The 16,414-nt window shown below is 41.8% G+C and overlaps 1 protein-coding gene across 1 annotated transcript in view; it reads left to right on the top strand.

The window, feature by feature from the left end:
- Positions 1-15,717, top strand: part of SLC36A3 (solute carrier family 36 member 3) — a gene marked incomplete at both ends in the record, with an annotated part of 31,670 nt that extends 15,953 nt beyond the window's left edge. Inside the window, 4 exons of the mRNA XM_082835927.1 lie at positions 904-1,002; positions 1,375-1,541; positions 12,286-12,455; positions 15,449-15,717. Coding sequence (XP_082692053.1) covers positions 904-1,002; positions 1,375-1,541; positions 12,286-12,455; positions 15,449-15,717 — 705 coding nt within the window. The remainder of the gene's footprint in view (positions 1-903; positions 1,003-1,374; positions 1,542-12,285; positions 12,456-15,448) is intronic.
- Positions 15,718-16,414: the final 697 nt, after the last annotated feature.

The raw sequence follows: 16,414 nt of genomic DNA on the forward strand, positions 1-16,414 counted from the left end.
AATAAATAAATAAAATTAGCTTGATTAGCTACCTTAATTCAGTCTGAAAACTTAATTCTCCTTTGCCATGTAATGTAACATATTCAAGGTTCCAGGGATTAGGATGTAGACATTCTTCTTCCCACAGGAGTCTATTAAAATAATCATTCCCTCTAGATCTGTGATAGCTACTGTGCCAGCCAGAAGACTTCACGGCTCCGAGAGAAGTGATGGGAAAGAGGTATTAGAGAACTGGGAAACAGAAGACCTGAATTCTTATCTGGGCTGTGCCACTCACTTGCAGAGTGGCCTTGGGCAGTTCCCTTCTTCTCCCTGGGTTCCATTTTCACCACATGTAAAGATGTGGTAAATCAAAATGTAAATATATACAATGTATTCCTTAAGAAGGAATGAAATTCTGATTTATGCTACAACATGAGGAACCTTGAGGACATTATGCTTAGTGAAATAAGCCAGCCACAAAAAGACAAATATTATATGATTTCACTTGTAAGAGGTACCTAGAATAGTCAAATTCATAAAGACAGAAAGTCGAATAGGGATTACCAGTGGGCTGGGTAATAGGGAGTTATTATTTAATGGGTGCAGAGTTTCGGCTGGGGATGATGATAAAGTTCTGGAGATGGAATGTGGTGACGGTTGTACAACAATGTGAAGGCTCTTAATGCCACTGAATTATACACTTAAAAGTGTTTAAAATGGTAACTTTTATGCCACGTATATTTTACCACAATAAAAATAAGTAACTTGTTTAAAAGATGAGAAGGCTGACTCAGCTGTAGATACCTCATGGGTGCTTCTAACACTGTCTCTGTTGACATCGGGCAAGCCCAGCTCTCTACCAGATTTGGGGAGACTTCTCCGCCTTGGCAAAATGAATGCCCTTCTTCTACTTCCTTTCAGGATATTCCAGATCCCAGGAACCTACCCTTGATGGCAAGTTGGAAGACTTTCTTGCTGTTCTTCGGTACAGCCATCTTCACGTTTGAAGGCGTTGGTATGGTAAGATGGGTGTAGGGTTTGAGGGAATGGTCCCCAGTGCTCTCTATGAAAGCCAGTCATTGGTCTAGGTGTCTAAATAGTAGTATTTATGAAAAGTGCAGAATATGATCTCCTGGTGGAAGGGAAAGTCAGTACCCATTTACAGGGTGCCACCTGCCCCATACACCACACCAAGCCTTAAAGACTGAGTGAGAATTTACCATCAGGCCAGATGGAGTGGGGCACTCCTGGCTGTAGAAAATGTGGGAGAAGATGAAAGGGGGTGTGGCCCCTTCCTGACTCTGGGCTGCCTGATGAAGGATGTCTGTGCTTGTGGGGGAACCTGCTAGCTTTCGTTCTACCTTTTCTTTCTCAACCTCCTTTCGTCTGTAGGTTCTGTCTCTCAAAAACCAGATGAAGCATCCACAGCAGTTTTCTTTTGTTCTATACTTCGGGATGTCCCTTGTCATTATCCTCTACATCTGCCTGGGGACACTGGGCTACATGAAGTTTGGGTCGAACACCCAGGCCAGCATCACCCTCAACTTGCCCAATTGCTGGTACGTCCCTGCCCATCTGGGGTTGGGGGGAAGGGGAGGGGAGTCACAGGGTCTGAGTCTTGGCAACAGAATGTGGCATCCCTGAGTTACCATTAGCAACAAATGTTAACTGCTAGTATTATAATAACAGGTACGTTTAATAACCCAGGCATTGTGTATTATCTCATTTAATTCTCTCAACAGCGCTATGGGTTAGCATTATTATTATCAACTCCATTGAATGGATAAGGAAGTTGATATGTGGAGAGGCTGTAAGTAACTTGCCCAGCTCACACTCAAACAGGAATGTCAAACAGGAATGATCTGAGAGTGTCTATGAAACAGAAATAGCAACAAGAAAAAGTATAACTCCAGAGTAATGATTGAGGGGCCTGCAAGTGGACTGCTACTCAGGACCCCAATTCCAGAAATGGGCCTAAGCTGCCACTGCTATGCCCCACTTGGTTCTTGGACTGGAGTTCTTGCATTCAGTCATTGATTCACTTATTCATTCATTCATCCAGGAAGTGTTTTGGGGACTGGCACGTAGCATTCATCTAGTATTAGCTATTGTCGTTATTCTGGCAGTATTGGGTGCAGAATGACTAAGCAGTCAGTAGAACCAAGTGTTTAAGAGCACAGATTCTACACCTGAGCAATGGGATTTGATCCTGGTTCTCACGTGACCTTGGATAAGCTAACCTAATCTTGCAGACCTCATTTCCATCCTCCATAAAATAAGGATAATACTCTCGCCTATTTCTATCAGTCAGGATAGGTTGTGCTCTGGTAATAAAATAAACCACTCCAAAGTCTCAATGGCTGAACACACGAATGCTTAATTGTATGTTCATGCTACATGTCCGTTATGGGATGGCTGGGGCTCAGCTCTGCACCATCCCACTCCAAGACCTAGACTGATGGAATAGCCACTCCCTGAAACATTGGTGGTTTCCATGGCAAAGGGCACATTGAATTATACACTTTACCATGAAGCTGCTAAAGCTTCTCTAGGAAGCGACATATGTCTCTTCTGCTCACACTTCATCCGTCAAGTGGCCACTCCTCACTCCAAGGGGCAGGGAAGTGAAATTCTACCATGTGTCTGGAAGACTGGGAGGTATTTGGTGAGCAGCGCAAATGACTGCCATGCTATCTCAGGGAGTGACTGTGAGGGTGAATTGGCTTAATATACATAAAATGCTTAGAAAAATGTCTGGCACGCAGTAAATGCTCATTGCATGTTAGCTATTATCACTGCTGTGTCTCCGCGCAGCCTTGGTCTTTTGGAAGTGAGTAGGATGGTGGGGCGTTCATTTCCCATAAGGCCAAAGCTGTAAAATGAGAAAAATGTCACCAGTCCCACCCACTTCACTGTGTTGTGGTAATGACTAGATGAGATAATAAACGTGGAATTTCTTTGAAGTGGTGACTTATTTTACACGAGTAAGATATCAGCCTAATATGCTGTTCTTATTCTGGGTAATTCGGGCTGCCACTAGCTACCTTGGGCAGGGCGGGTGCTTTCCTTCTGGGATATCAGCTGGAAAAAAACTGGCATCGGGTGCTGTGAGAACCTCAGAGCTTCTCTGAACCTGGCTGGTGATGAGATTCTCCAGAAGAGCCTTAAAGAAGGAATGAACAAATATCCCCTCCCAATGAGCGAAAGACCAACAACCCAAGGAGAAATGGGCCTGAGCAAACAGTTCACAGGCAACTCAGAAAGTGACATTTTATATATTTGAAAAGCTACTCTGTCTCCCTCATAATCATAGCAATGCCAATTTTACAAAACACAACGGCACAAACCAGCATGTGTTCACACACTGTGTTTTTTTTTTTTAACATCTTTATTGGAGTATAATTGTTTTACAATGGTGTGTTAGTTTCTGCTTTATAACAAAGTGAATCAGTTATACATATACATATGTTCCCATATGTCTTCCCTCTTGCGTCTCCCTCCCTCCCACCCTCCCACACACTGTGTTTTGCCAAGGATGGAGGGAAGCAAGCACTCCATTATGCTGGGACAACAAATGTGCAATATGTCAAGAGCTATCAAAAAAAATTTTTTTAACATCTTTATTGGAGTATAATTGCTTTACAATGGTATGTTAGTTTCTGCTTTACAACAAAATGAATCAGTTTTATATATATACATATGTTCCCATATCTCTTCCATCTTGAGTCTCCCTCCCTCCCACCTGCCCTATCCCACCCCTCCAGGCGGTCACAGAGCACCGAGCTGATCTCCCTGTGCTATGCAGCTGCTTCCCACTAGCTATCTACCTTACGTTTGGTAGTGTATATATGTCCATGCCTCTCTCTTGCTTTGTCACAGCTTACCCTTCCCCCTCCCCATATCCTCAAGTCCATTCTCTAGTAGGTCTGTGTCTTTATTCCTGTCTTACCCCTAGGTTCTTCATGACATTTTTTTTCTTAAATTCCATATATATGTGTTAGCATACGGTATTTGTCACTCTCTTTCTGACTTACTTCACTCTGTATGACAGACTCTAGGTCTATCCACCTCATTACAAATAGCACAATTTCGTTTCTTTTTACGGCTGAGTAATATTCCATTGTATATATGTGCCACATCTTCTTTATCCATTCATCTGATGATGGACACTTAGGTTGTTTCCATCTCCGGGCTATTGTAAATAGAGCTGCAATGAACATTTTGGTACATGACTCTCTTTGAATTATGGTTTTCTCAGGGTATATGCCCAGTGGTGGGATTGCTGGGTCATATGGTAGTTCTATTTGCAGTTTTTTAAGGAACCTCCATACTGTTCTCCACAGTGGTTGTATCAATTTACATTCCCACCAACAGTGCAAGAGGGTTCCCTTTTCTCCACACCCTCTCCAGCATTTATTGTTTCTAGATTTTTTGATGATGGCCATTCTGATTGGTGTGAGATGATATCTCATTGTAGTTTTGATTTGCATTTCTCTAATGATTAATGATGTTGAGCATTCTTTCATGTGTTTGTTGGCAGTCTGTATGTCTTCTTTGGAGAAATGTCTATTTAGGTCTTCTGCCCATTTTTGGATTGGGTTTTTTGTTTTTTGTTATTAAGCTGCATGAGCTGCTTATAAATTTTGGAGATTAATCCTTTGTCAGTTGCTTCAGTTGCAAATATTTTTTCCCATTCTGAGGGTTGGCTTTTGGTCTTGTTTATGGTTTCCTTTGCTGTGTAAAAGCTTTGAAGTTTCATTAGGTTCCATTTGTTTATTTTTGTTTTTATTTCCATTTCTCTAGGAGGTGGGTCAAAAAGGATCTTGCTGTGATTTATGTCATAGAGTGTCCTGCCTATGTTTTCCTCTAAGAGTTTGATAGTGTCTGGCCTTACATTTAGGTCTTTAATCCATTTTGAGCTTATTTTTGTGTATGGTGTTAGGGAGTGATCTAATCTCATACTTTTATATGTACCTGTCCAGTTTTCCCAGCACCACTTATTGAAGAGTCTGTCCTTTCTCCACTGTACATTCCTGCCTCCTTTATCAAAGATAAGGTGACCATATGTGCGTGGGTTTATCTCTGGGCTTTCTATCCTGTTCCATTGATCTATCTTTCTGTTTTTGTGCCAGTATCATACTGTCTTGATTACTGTAGCTTTGTAGTATAGTCTGAAGTCAGGGAGCCTGATTCCTCCAGCTCCGTTTTTCATTCTCAAGATTGCTTTGGCTATTCAGGGTCTTTTGTGTTTCCATACAAATTGTGAAATTTTCTGTTCTAGTTCTGTGAAAAATGCCAGTGATAGTTTGATAGGGATTGCATTGAATCTGTAGATTGCTTTGGGTAGTAGAGTCATTTTCACAATGTTGATTCTTCCAATCCAAGAACATGATATATCGCTCCATCTATTTGTATCATCTTTAATTTCTTTCATCAGTGTCTTATAATTTTCTGCATACAGGTCTTTTGTCTCCTTAGGTAGGTTTATTCCTAGATATTTTATTCTTTTTGTTGCAATGGTAAATGGGAGTGTTTTCTTGATTTCACTTTCAGATTTTTCATCAATAGTGTATAGGAATGCCAGAGATTTCTGTGCATTAATTTTGTATCCTGCTACTTTACCAAATTCATTGATTAGCTCTAGTAGTTTTCTGATAGCATCTTTAGGATTCTCTATGTATAGTATCATGTCATCTGCAAACAGTGACAGCTTTACTTCTTTTCTGATTTGGATTCCTTTTATTTCCTTTTCTTCTCTGATTGCTGTGGCTAAAACTTCCAAAACTATGTTGAATAAGAGTGGTGAGAGTGGGCAACCTTGTCTTATTCCTGATCTTAGTGGAAATGCTTTCAGTTTGTCACCATTGAGGACGATGTTGGCTGTGGGTTTGTCATATATGGCCATTATTATGTTGAGGAAAGTTCCCTCTATGCCTACTTTCTGCAGGGTTTTTATCATAAATGGGTGTTGAATTTTATCAAAAGCTTTCTCTGCATCTAGTGAGATGATCATATGGTTTTTCTCCTTCAATTTGTTAATATGGTATATCACGTTGATTGATTTGCGTATATTGAAGAATCCTTGCATTCCTGGAATAAACCCCACTTGATCATGGTGTATGATCCACTTAATGTGCTGTTGGATTCTGTTTGCTAGTGTTTTGTTGAGGATTTTTGCATCTATGTTCATCAGTGATATTGGCCTGTAGTTTTCTTTCTTTGTAATATCCTTGTCTGGTTTTGGTATCAGGGTGATGGTGGCCTCGTAAAATGAGTTTGGGAGTGTTCTTCCCTCTGCTATATTTTGGAAGAGTTTGAGAAGGATAGGTGTTAGCTCTTCTCTAAATGTTTGATAGAATTCGCCTGTGAAGCCATCTGGTCCTGGCCTTTTGTTTGTTGGAAGATTTTTAATCACAGTTTCAATTTCAGTGCTTGTGATTGGTCTGTCCATATTTTCTATTTCTTCCTGATTCAGTCTTGGCAGCTTGTGCATTTCTAAGAATTTTTCCATTTCTTCTAGGTTGTCCATTTTATTGGCATAGCGTTTCTTGTAGTAATCTCTCATGATCTTTTGTATTTCTGCAGTGTCAGTTGTTACTTCTCCTTTTTCGTTTCTAATTCTATTGATTTCAGTCTTCTCCTTTTTTTTCTTGATGAGTCTGGCTAATGGTTTATCAATTTTGTTTATCTTCTCAAAGAACCAGCTTTTACTTTTATTGATCTTTGCTATCATTTCCTTCATTTCTTTTCCATTTATTTCTGATAAAGATTTTTATGATTTCTTTCCTTCTGCTAACTTTGGGGTTTTTTTGTTCTTCTTTCTCTAATTACTTTAGGTGCAAGGTTAGGTTGTTTATGTGAGATGTTTCCTGTTTCTTAAGGTAGGACTGAATTGCTATAAACTTCCCTCTTAGAACTGCTTTTGCTGCATCCCATAGATTTTGGGTCGTCGTGTCTCCATTGTCATTTGTTTCTAGGTATTTTTTAATTTCCTCTTTGATTTCTTCAGTGATCACTTCGTTATTAAGTAGTGTATTGTTTAGCCTCCATGTGTTTGTATTTTTTACAGATCTTTTCCTGTAATTGATATCTAGTCTCATAGCATTGTGGTCAGAAAAGATACTTGATACAATTTCAATTTTCTTAAATTTACCAAGGCTTGATTTGTGACCCAATATGATCTATCCTGGAGAATGTTCCATGAGCACTAGAGAAAGACGTGTATTCTGTTGTTTTTGGATGGAATGTCCTATAAATATCAGATAAGTCCATCTTGTTTAATGTATAATTTAAAGCTTGTGTTTCCTTAATTATTTTCATTTTGGATGATCTGTTCATTGGTGAAAGTGGGGTGTTAAAGTCCCCTACTATGAATGTGTTACTGTCGATTTCCCCTTTTATGGCTGTTAGTATTTGCCTTATGTATTGAGGTGCTCCTATGTTGGGTGCATAAATATTTACAATTGTTATATCTTCTTCTTGGATCGATCCCTTGATCATTATGTAGTGTCCTTCTTTGTCTCTTGTAATAGTCTTTATTTTAAAGTCTATTTTGTCTGATATGAGAATTGCTACTCCAGCTTTCTTTTGGTTTCCATTTGCATGAAATGTCTTTTTCCATCCCCTTACTTTCAGTCTGTATGTGTCTCTAGGTCTGAAGTGGGTCTCTTGTAGACAGCAAATATATGGGTCTTGTTTTTGTATCCATTCAGCCAGTCTGTGTCTTTTGGAGGGAGCATTTAGTCCATTTACATTTAAGGTAATTATCGATATGTATCTTCCTATTCCCATTTCCTTAATTGTTTTGGGTTCGTTATTGTAGGTCTTTTCCTTCTCTTGTGTTTCTTGCCTAGAGAAAGATCCTTTAGCAGTTGTTGTAAAGCTGGTTTGGTGGTGCTGAACTCTCTCAGCTTTTGCTTGTCTGTAAAGGTTTTAATTTCTCCATCAAATCTGAATGAGATCCTTGCTGGGTAGAGTAATCTTGGTTGCAGGTTTTTCTCTGTCATCACTTTAAATATGTCCTGCCAGTCCCTTCTGGCTTGCAGAGTTTCTGCTGAAAGATCAGCTGTTAACCTTATGGGGATTCCCTTGTGTGTTACTTGTTGTTTTTCCCTTGCTGCTTTTAATATGTTTTCTTTGTATTTAATTTTTGACAGTTTGATTAATATGTGTCTTGGTGTATTTCTCCTTGGATTTATCCTGTATGGGACTCTCTGTGCTTCCTGGACTTGATTAACTATTTCCTTTCCCATATTAGGCAAGTTTTCAACTATAATCTCTTCAAATATTTTCTCAGTCCCTTTCTTTTTCTCTTCTTCTTCTGGAACCCCTATAATTCGAATGTTGGTGTGTTTAATGTTGTCCCAGAGGTCTCTGAGACTGTCCTCAGTTCTTTTCATTCTTTTTTCTTTATTCTGCTCTGCAGTAGTTATTTCCAGTATTTTATCTTCCAGGTCACTTATCCGTTCTTCTGCCTCAGTTATTCTGCTATTGATCCCATCTAGAGAATTTTTCATTTCATTTATTGTGTTGTTCATCATTGTTTGTTTCCTCTTTGTTCTTCTAGGTCCTTGTTAAATATTTCTTGCATTTTGTCTATTCTGTTTCCAAGATTTTGGATCATCTTTACTATCATTATTCTGAATTCTTTTTCAGGTAGACTGCCTATTTCCTCTTCATTTGTTAGGTCTGGTGGGTTTTTATCTTGCTCCTTCATCTGGTGTGTGTTTTTCTGTCTTCTCATTTTGCTTATCTTACTGTGTTTGGGGTCTCCTTTTTGCAGGCTGCAGGTTCGTAGTTCCCGTTGTTTTTGGTGTCTGTCCCAGTGGCTAAGGTTGGTTCAGTGGGTTGTGTAGGCTTCCTGGTGGAGGGGACTAGTGCCTGTGTTCTGGTGGATGAGGCTGGATCTTGTCTTTCTGGTGGGCAGGTCCATGTCTGGTGATGTGTTTTGGGGTGTCTGTGGACTTATTATGATTTTGGGCAGCCTCTCTGCTAATGGGTGGGGTTGTGTTCCTGTCTTGCTAGTTGTTTGGCATAGGATGTTCAGCACTATAGCTTGCTGGTCGTTGAGTGAAGCTGGGTGCTGGTGTTGAGATGGAGATCTCTGGGAGATTTTCACCATTTGATATTATGTGGAGCTGGGAGGTCTCTTGTGGACCAGTGTCCTGAAGTTGGCTCTCCCACTTCAGAGGCACAGCACTGACTCCTGGCTGCAGCACCAAGAGCCTTTCATCCAAACGGCTCAGAATAAAAGGGAGAAAAAGTATAAAGAAAGAATTAGTAGAAGTAGAAAGAAAGAAAGAAAGAAAGAAAGAAAGGAAGGAAGGAAGGAGGGAGGGAGGGAGGCAGGGAGGCAGTAAGGAAGGAAGGAGGGAAGGAAGGAAAAATGAAAGAAGATAAAGTAAAATAAAATAAAGTAAGAAAATATAATAAAGTTATTAAAATAAAATTATTATTAAGAGAAAAACAACAACAAAAAACAATGGACGGATAGAACCCTAGGACAAATGGTGGAAGCAAAGCTATACAGACAAAATCTCACACAGAAGCATACACATACACACTCACAAAAAAAGGAAAAGGGGAAAAAATCATAAATCTTGCTCTCAAAGTCCACCTCCTTAATTTGGGATGATTCATTGTCTATTCATGTATTCCACAGATGCAGGGTACATCAAATTGATTGTGGAGCTTTAATCCGCTGCTTCTGAGGCTGCTGGGAGAGATTTCCTTTTCTCTTCTTTGTTCTCACAGCTCCCAGGGGCTCAGCTTTGGATTTGGCCCCGCCTCTGCGTGTAGGTCGCCGGAGGGCGTCTGTTCTTCGCTCAGACAGGACGGGGTTAAAGGAGCCGCTGCTTTGGGGGCTCTGGCTCACTCAGGCCGGGGGGAGGGAGGGGCACGGAGTGCAGGGCGAGCCTGCGGCGGCAGAGGCCGGCGTGACGTTGCACCAGCCTGAGGCGCGCCGTGCGTTCTCCCGGAGAAGTTGTCCCTGGATCCCGGGACCCTGGCAGTGGCGGGCTGCACAGGTTCCTGGGAGGGGAGGTGTGGATAGTGACCTGTGCTCGCACACAGGCTTCTTGGTGGCGGCAGCAGCAGCCTTAGCGTCTCATGCCTGTCTCTGGGGTCCGCGCTTTTAGCCACGGCTTGCGCCCGTCTCTGGAGCTCCTTTAAGCAGCGCTCTTAATCCCCTCTCCTCGCGCACCAGGAAACAAAGAGGGAAGGAAAAGTCTCTTGCCTCTTCGGCAGGTCCAGACTTTTCCCCGTACTACCTCCCGGCCAGCCGTGGCGCACTAACCCCCTGCGGGTTATGCTCAAGCCGCCAGTCCTCTCCCAGCGCTCCTTCTGAAGACGGAGCCTCAGCTCCCAGCCCCGCCCAACCCGGCGGGTGAGCAGACAAGCCTCTCGGGCTGGTGAGTGCCGGTCGGCACCGATCCTCTGTGCGGGAATCTCTCCGCTTTTCCCTCCACACCCCTGTTGCTGCGCTCTCCTCCGTGGCTCCGAAGCTTTCCCCCTCCGCCACCCGCAGTCTCCGCCCGCGAAGGGGCTTCTAGTGTATGGAAACGTTTCCTCCTTCACAGCTCCCTCCCACTGGTGCAGGGCCCGTGCCTATCCTTTTGTCTCTGTTTATTCTTTTTTCTTTTGCCCTACCCAGGTACGTGGGGGTTTCTTGCCTTTTGGGAGGTCTGAGGTCTTCTGCCAGCGTTCAGTAGGTGTTCTGTAGGAGTTGTTCCACGTGTAGATGTATTTCTGGTGTATCTGTGGGGAGGAAGGTGATCTCCGCGTCTTACTCTTCCGCCATCTTCCCGGAAGCCTCCCAAACTTTTATTTTTTATTTTATTTCTTTTTATTGAGGTATAGTTGATGCATAATGTTATATAAGTTTCAAGTGTACAACATAGTGATTCACAATTTTCAAAGATTATATTCCATTTATAGTTATTATAAAATATTAGCTATATTCTCTGTGTTGTACAATACATCCTGTAGCTCATTTATTTTATACACAGTAGTTTGTATCTCTTAATCCCCTACCCCTATCTTGCCCCTCCCCCATCCCTCTCCCCACTGGTAATCACTAGTTGGTTCTCTATATCTGTGAATGTGCTTCTTTTTTGTTATATTCATTAGTTTGTTTTATTTTTTAGATTCCACATATAAGTGACATCATACAGTATTTGTCTTTCTCTGTCTGACTTATTTCACTTAACATAATACCCTCCAAGTCCATCCATGTTTTTGCAAATGGCAAATTTTCATTCTTGTTTAGGGCTGAGTAGTATTCCATTGTGTGTATCTGTGTGTGTGTGTGTAGCATACATATATATATGTATATACACACTGCATTGAACATGGGGACATGTATCTTTTTGAATTAGTGTTTTAATTTTTTTTTTCAGTTATATACCCAGGAGTAGAACTGCTGGGTCATATGGTAGTTTTGTTTTTAGTTTTTTGAGGAACGTCCATACTGTTTTCCACAGTGGCTGCACTAATTTACAGCACTGTATGACAGTACCCTTTTCTGAGAGCTATCAAAATGTTAAATCACATATACTTTTACCCAACATTTTTACTTCTGGGGTCCTATACTGTATGTGCATAGGTATATGTACAAGCATATTCTTTACCGCATTGTTTACTGGCAAAAGACTAGGAATAATCTAAATATCCATTCATTGGAGACTGGTTAAAAAATTATAGTATATCCGTGCAATTGGAATATCAAGCAGCTATTAAATAGAAGAGCCAGATCTATGTATCTATGTGTACTGATAGGGAACAATCTCTAAGAAATATTTAATGACTAAAAACAGATCAATGGTGTGTAGACGATGCTTCTGTGTGTGTGTGTGTGTGTGTGTGTGTGTGTGTGTGTGTGTATACACCTACATTCTGTGTAAGTTTGTATCTACACTATTTCTGGAAGGGCTTCAAGAAAATTGTTTGAAGAGTTGCCTATGGAGAGAGGAACTGGAGACTGGGAATCAAAGGTGGGAGGGAGTCCTGGTATGACCTTTGTACTGTGAATTTTACTCCAGACAGGTATACCTTTTTTAAAAAGTAAAAGAAAAAAAAAAAAGAAAGGCACAGATTCCTGAGCCACAGGCCTATTGAACGAGAATCTCCAAGAATGTACACTTTTAATAAGCTTCCCAGGTGACTCTGGTGGCGGGTCAGGCTGAGTCAGTGGAAGTTAGGCAATTGTATAACTCAACTAGTCCCAGCTTCCAAGCAGTGGATGAGTCCTGTGCGGCCCTGCCCAGGAGCCACGTCGAATTTCACGTGCTGTCCCTCTCTCTGCAGGTTGTACCAGTCGGTCAAGCTGATGTACTCCATCGGCATCTTCTTCACTTATGCCCTCCAGTTCCACGTGCCAGCGGAGATCATCATCCCCGTCGTCATCTCCCAGGCGTCAGAGAGCTGGGTGCTGTTTGCAGACCTGTCTGTCCGCACGGCCTTGGTCTGTCTGACCTGTGAGTAAGATAAAAGGGCTCTCTTTGCCCAAAGCTGTGGCCGGGAGCCACATTGACAGCTACCCCCATCACTGGCTCGGCCACTAGCCAAGCAAGATATTTCACTTTCCGGAACCGCAACTTTCCAACTGAAAAATGGGCTTAACAGAACTGTCACATAGTAAATGTTATAGTAATCTCTACTGTCTACACATAGAAAGAATACATTGACTGGTTTGAGGGAGAAAGAAGCGTCATTTATTCATTCCTATATGCCTCCTATATGTCAGGCACAGCACTGACATTATCTAAGACTCATGACAGCCTAACTATGTAATATGACCAATTGAAGGGACTATGACCCAGGAAATTAAGTAACATGCTAACATCATAAACAGCTGCTAAGCGACAGAGCTGGGATTTGAATGCAGGTTGTGTAGCACCAAAGTCTGTGTTTTCCATTGTGCCATATTCCTTCCTATCATAAATTAAGGTCAAGTCTCCTTAAAGTGGCGTTTAACTATAGAGAAAAACCCCAAGGGGCTGACTTGTTACAGTCTTGGAAGTCATTTTCTCCTCCCTTCCTCCATCCCTCCCTTTCTTCCTTCCTTCCTGCTTCCTTCCATTCATTCATCCATTCATTACCTCATTCATCCTACATCAGGTGCCATTGTAGATGTTTGGGAAACATTGTGAACAGGGCTGGGAAACTCTTTCTCTGAAGCATGTTCAGAGAAAGAAGATCAAAACAGGTGTCCCATGAAGAATGAGGGAAAGAACTATGGAGGTTTTGCCTGGAGAAGCAAAGGCTTGGGGAAATTCTATATCTGTTCTCAAACACCTGTGGGATTATTGTGCAAGAGAGAGGGCAGATTTCATCTTAAAGTCTCCAGGAGTCAGTGTTTACAGTTGAGGGAATCCCATCTCAGTTCAGGGTCAGGAGAAAGTGTGTAAATCTTGGAGCAGACCAGCAGAACAGTATACTACCAGATGCTATACTCCACATAACTGGAGTTCTATAAGCAGAAACAGCTTGGCCTAAGGTGTTGTTAGGCCAACTTGTTGTTACAGAGAGTTCCCAGTCTGTACCAAGACATCAGGAACCTGTAAATACATTGTTTTGAGATCATTCCCAATAGGAAGGGTGTACATTGAAGAGAAACACTGAGTAGTTCAGGCCACTTGGTATCAGGGAAAGGGCATCACTAGAGACAGCTGACTTTCAATGACATGTCCTGCTTCTGTTCTGTGCTGAATGACCACTTCTTCCTCTTTTATTCGTCTGTCAATTCTGTTATCCTTCATTCAGTAATCATTTGTTGAACACCTACTATGTGCCTGACATTGTGCTAGGTGCTACGGATACAATAATGAATCATGAAAAAGACATGGCTCCTGCCCCCATGAGGCTTATAGTTTGAATGGGAAATATATGCAGGCAAATAATTATAGCACACTGTGATGAATGTTAAGATGGTACACAGTGATGTACCAGAGGATAGTTAAGACTGTAAGAAGAGGCTACCCTAAGAGCACCTGAGAAGGTCCTATAACTTAGCCTGGGCCAGGTCAGGAAGTCCTCGCCACTGGAGTGATCTTTCAGTTAAGACCTAAAAGATAATTAGGAGGCAGGTGGAGCAGTGGAGAATGTACCACGTGCAGTGAGCAGGCTCTGCACAGATTGGAGGCAAGTACTTACATACAGCCTCTCTGGAGAACTGAAAGCATAAGGAGTGATAAGACACGAAGCCAGAGGATTTGGCAGGGCCCAAGTCCTAAGGGACCTTGTGCTAAGGAGATCAGGCAGTGGGGAAGGGCCCACAGCAATGGGTTAGCATGATCAGATCTGACCCTTCTAGAGCACTCCTCCAGTCCACCGTGCATTGTAGCTTTCCTTGAGCATATCTTCTCTCTGCCCTGCCTGCATGAGCTCTCCTAAAGAACAGACACTGAATTTTCTCTGTACTTCCTCCAGTAAGCAATTTATTAAATATCTGATAAAGGAAAGCTGTGGACGAGGATCATCCCATCAGAGAGGTGATGGATTCTCAACCGTGAGAGTCTATGAGTCTCTCTTGTTCTCTGATTAGATGTGCTGGAGCAATTTCAGAAAGAGGTGATGTTTTCTTCAAGACCCAGAAAGCTAGTCTGAGTGCTTTCCAGAGCTGGTTTTCCCTAATTTATTCATAGGAAAATCATATGGCTGTATAAAGTTAAGTCACATAATTTATATGTTTATTCATTCAAATATTATCAAAGTTGGACTCCCCTCGAAAATCCATGATATATGTTCATTGTATGTATAAAAGGTGGAAATCTACGAGTGTCTATGGAAGAGAAGAGATGGTGAGTGAGCCGCCTAATGCTGTCTGCATGTTTTATATCCTCCTTAATTACCAGTTTCCTTTTAAGAGTAGGAAAACCAGTGGTTGAGAGTCTGAGAGCAGCAGAGCCATCTCTCATTGTTTATCCATCCTTGCTTCTAGACAGCGACTATATTGTGTAGATTAGTACAAATTCACTGTAGATGCAGTGCCTGGGCAAGAGTCAAGCATTTATCAAGCACCTACTGTATATCAAGTTCTTTCACGTACCTTAGAGGCAACCTAGTAGGGTGGAAAGGGCCTTAGATTGGACATTTCAGTGGCTTCTCATCTCAGCTCTGTGTGACCTTGGGCACAACCCATTCCCTCTAGAGCTCTAGATTTCCCCAGCTCTGTGATGACAAGGTTATAATAGATAGGTGGTAGAGGATCCTTTTCAATAAATATTATATGTGAAAAACCCAATAGATAAAACATGAAAGGAGAGCATGTTTTGGCAGCTAAAACAGAGGTGGGAGTCCAGAGCCACAGTGCCTGTTCTGCTCCAGTTCACATTGGGCTCCTTTCCCACCTCTTCAATGGTCTGTCAGGCACCTGTAGAATTACACAAGTCTCCAAAGAAATGATTTGTTTCTGGGCTCCCTTTCTGCAGGAACGTTCAGCAATTCTAAACTTCTTTTTTCCCCGCAGGTGTCTCAGCCATCCTCATCCCCCGCCTGGACCTGGTCATCTCCCTGGTGGGCTCTGTGAGCAGCAGTGCCCTGGCCCTCATCATCCCGCCCCTCCTGGAGCTCATCACCTTTTACCCTGAAGACATGAGCTGTGTCACCATTGCAAAGGACATCATGATCAGCATCCTGGGCCTTTTGGGGTGTGTATTTGGAACATACCAAGCCCTCTGTGAGTTGGTCCAACCCATCAACTATTCCATAGCCAACTCCACAGCTGTCTATGCATAATTATCTATTTTTATTCTGATAGTCCTCCCTTACTCCCATCCCCAATTTGACTTCTATTGTGGATGTTATATACATTCATCAAACCCCAACATCTCTATATTAATTAGTGGCTTCTTTATCTTTCCAAGAGAAATGTAGGTGACACAGGTCAGTACTGATACCTCTCAGGCTATGTCTTTTCTTGGTTTTGGATTTCTCTGGAGGCCTTTTGTACCTCCGAACCAAAACCACATTCAACCGTTTGTATTATCAGCCTCATTTAATGGGGAAAAGGATGCCATTTGCCCATGATATCCCGGGAAACAGAGACCAAGCAAAAATATAAATGCAAAAGGAGTTGTTTTCTCTATTCTGTAGTAACTACCCTTAAAGCATCAGGTTTAGAAAAGTGTATGTTGGGGAAAGAGGAGTTTCTATTTAGGTATGGTTCTAAGTGGAAGAGTCACAGAACAAAAATAGTACTTAGCAGTAATTTTTCTAACCAATAGCTCTGACACTGATTTCCTATGGCATCTTTTTTTTTTTTTTTTAATTTTTATCCTATGGGATCTTCGGCAAGTTTCTCTCCCTGTCCATCTCACTTTCCCATTCTATGAATTGAAGGGTTGGATTAATTGGCTGTTACAGACTCTTCCAGCTCTGACATTCTGAAAGTGAAAAAAAAAAGAAAAAAAGAAAAGAAAAGAAATGAATTTAT

Source organism: Leucopleurus acutus (genome assembly GCF_964270905.1).
Source record: "Leucopleurus acutus genome assembly, chromosome: 3".
In the NCBI taxonomy this organism is placed as follows: Eukaryota; Metazoa; Chordata; class Mammalia; order Artiodactyla; family Delphinidae; genus Leucopleurus; species Leucopleurus acutus.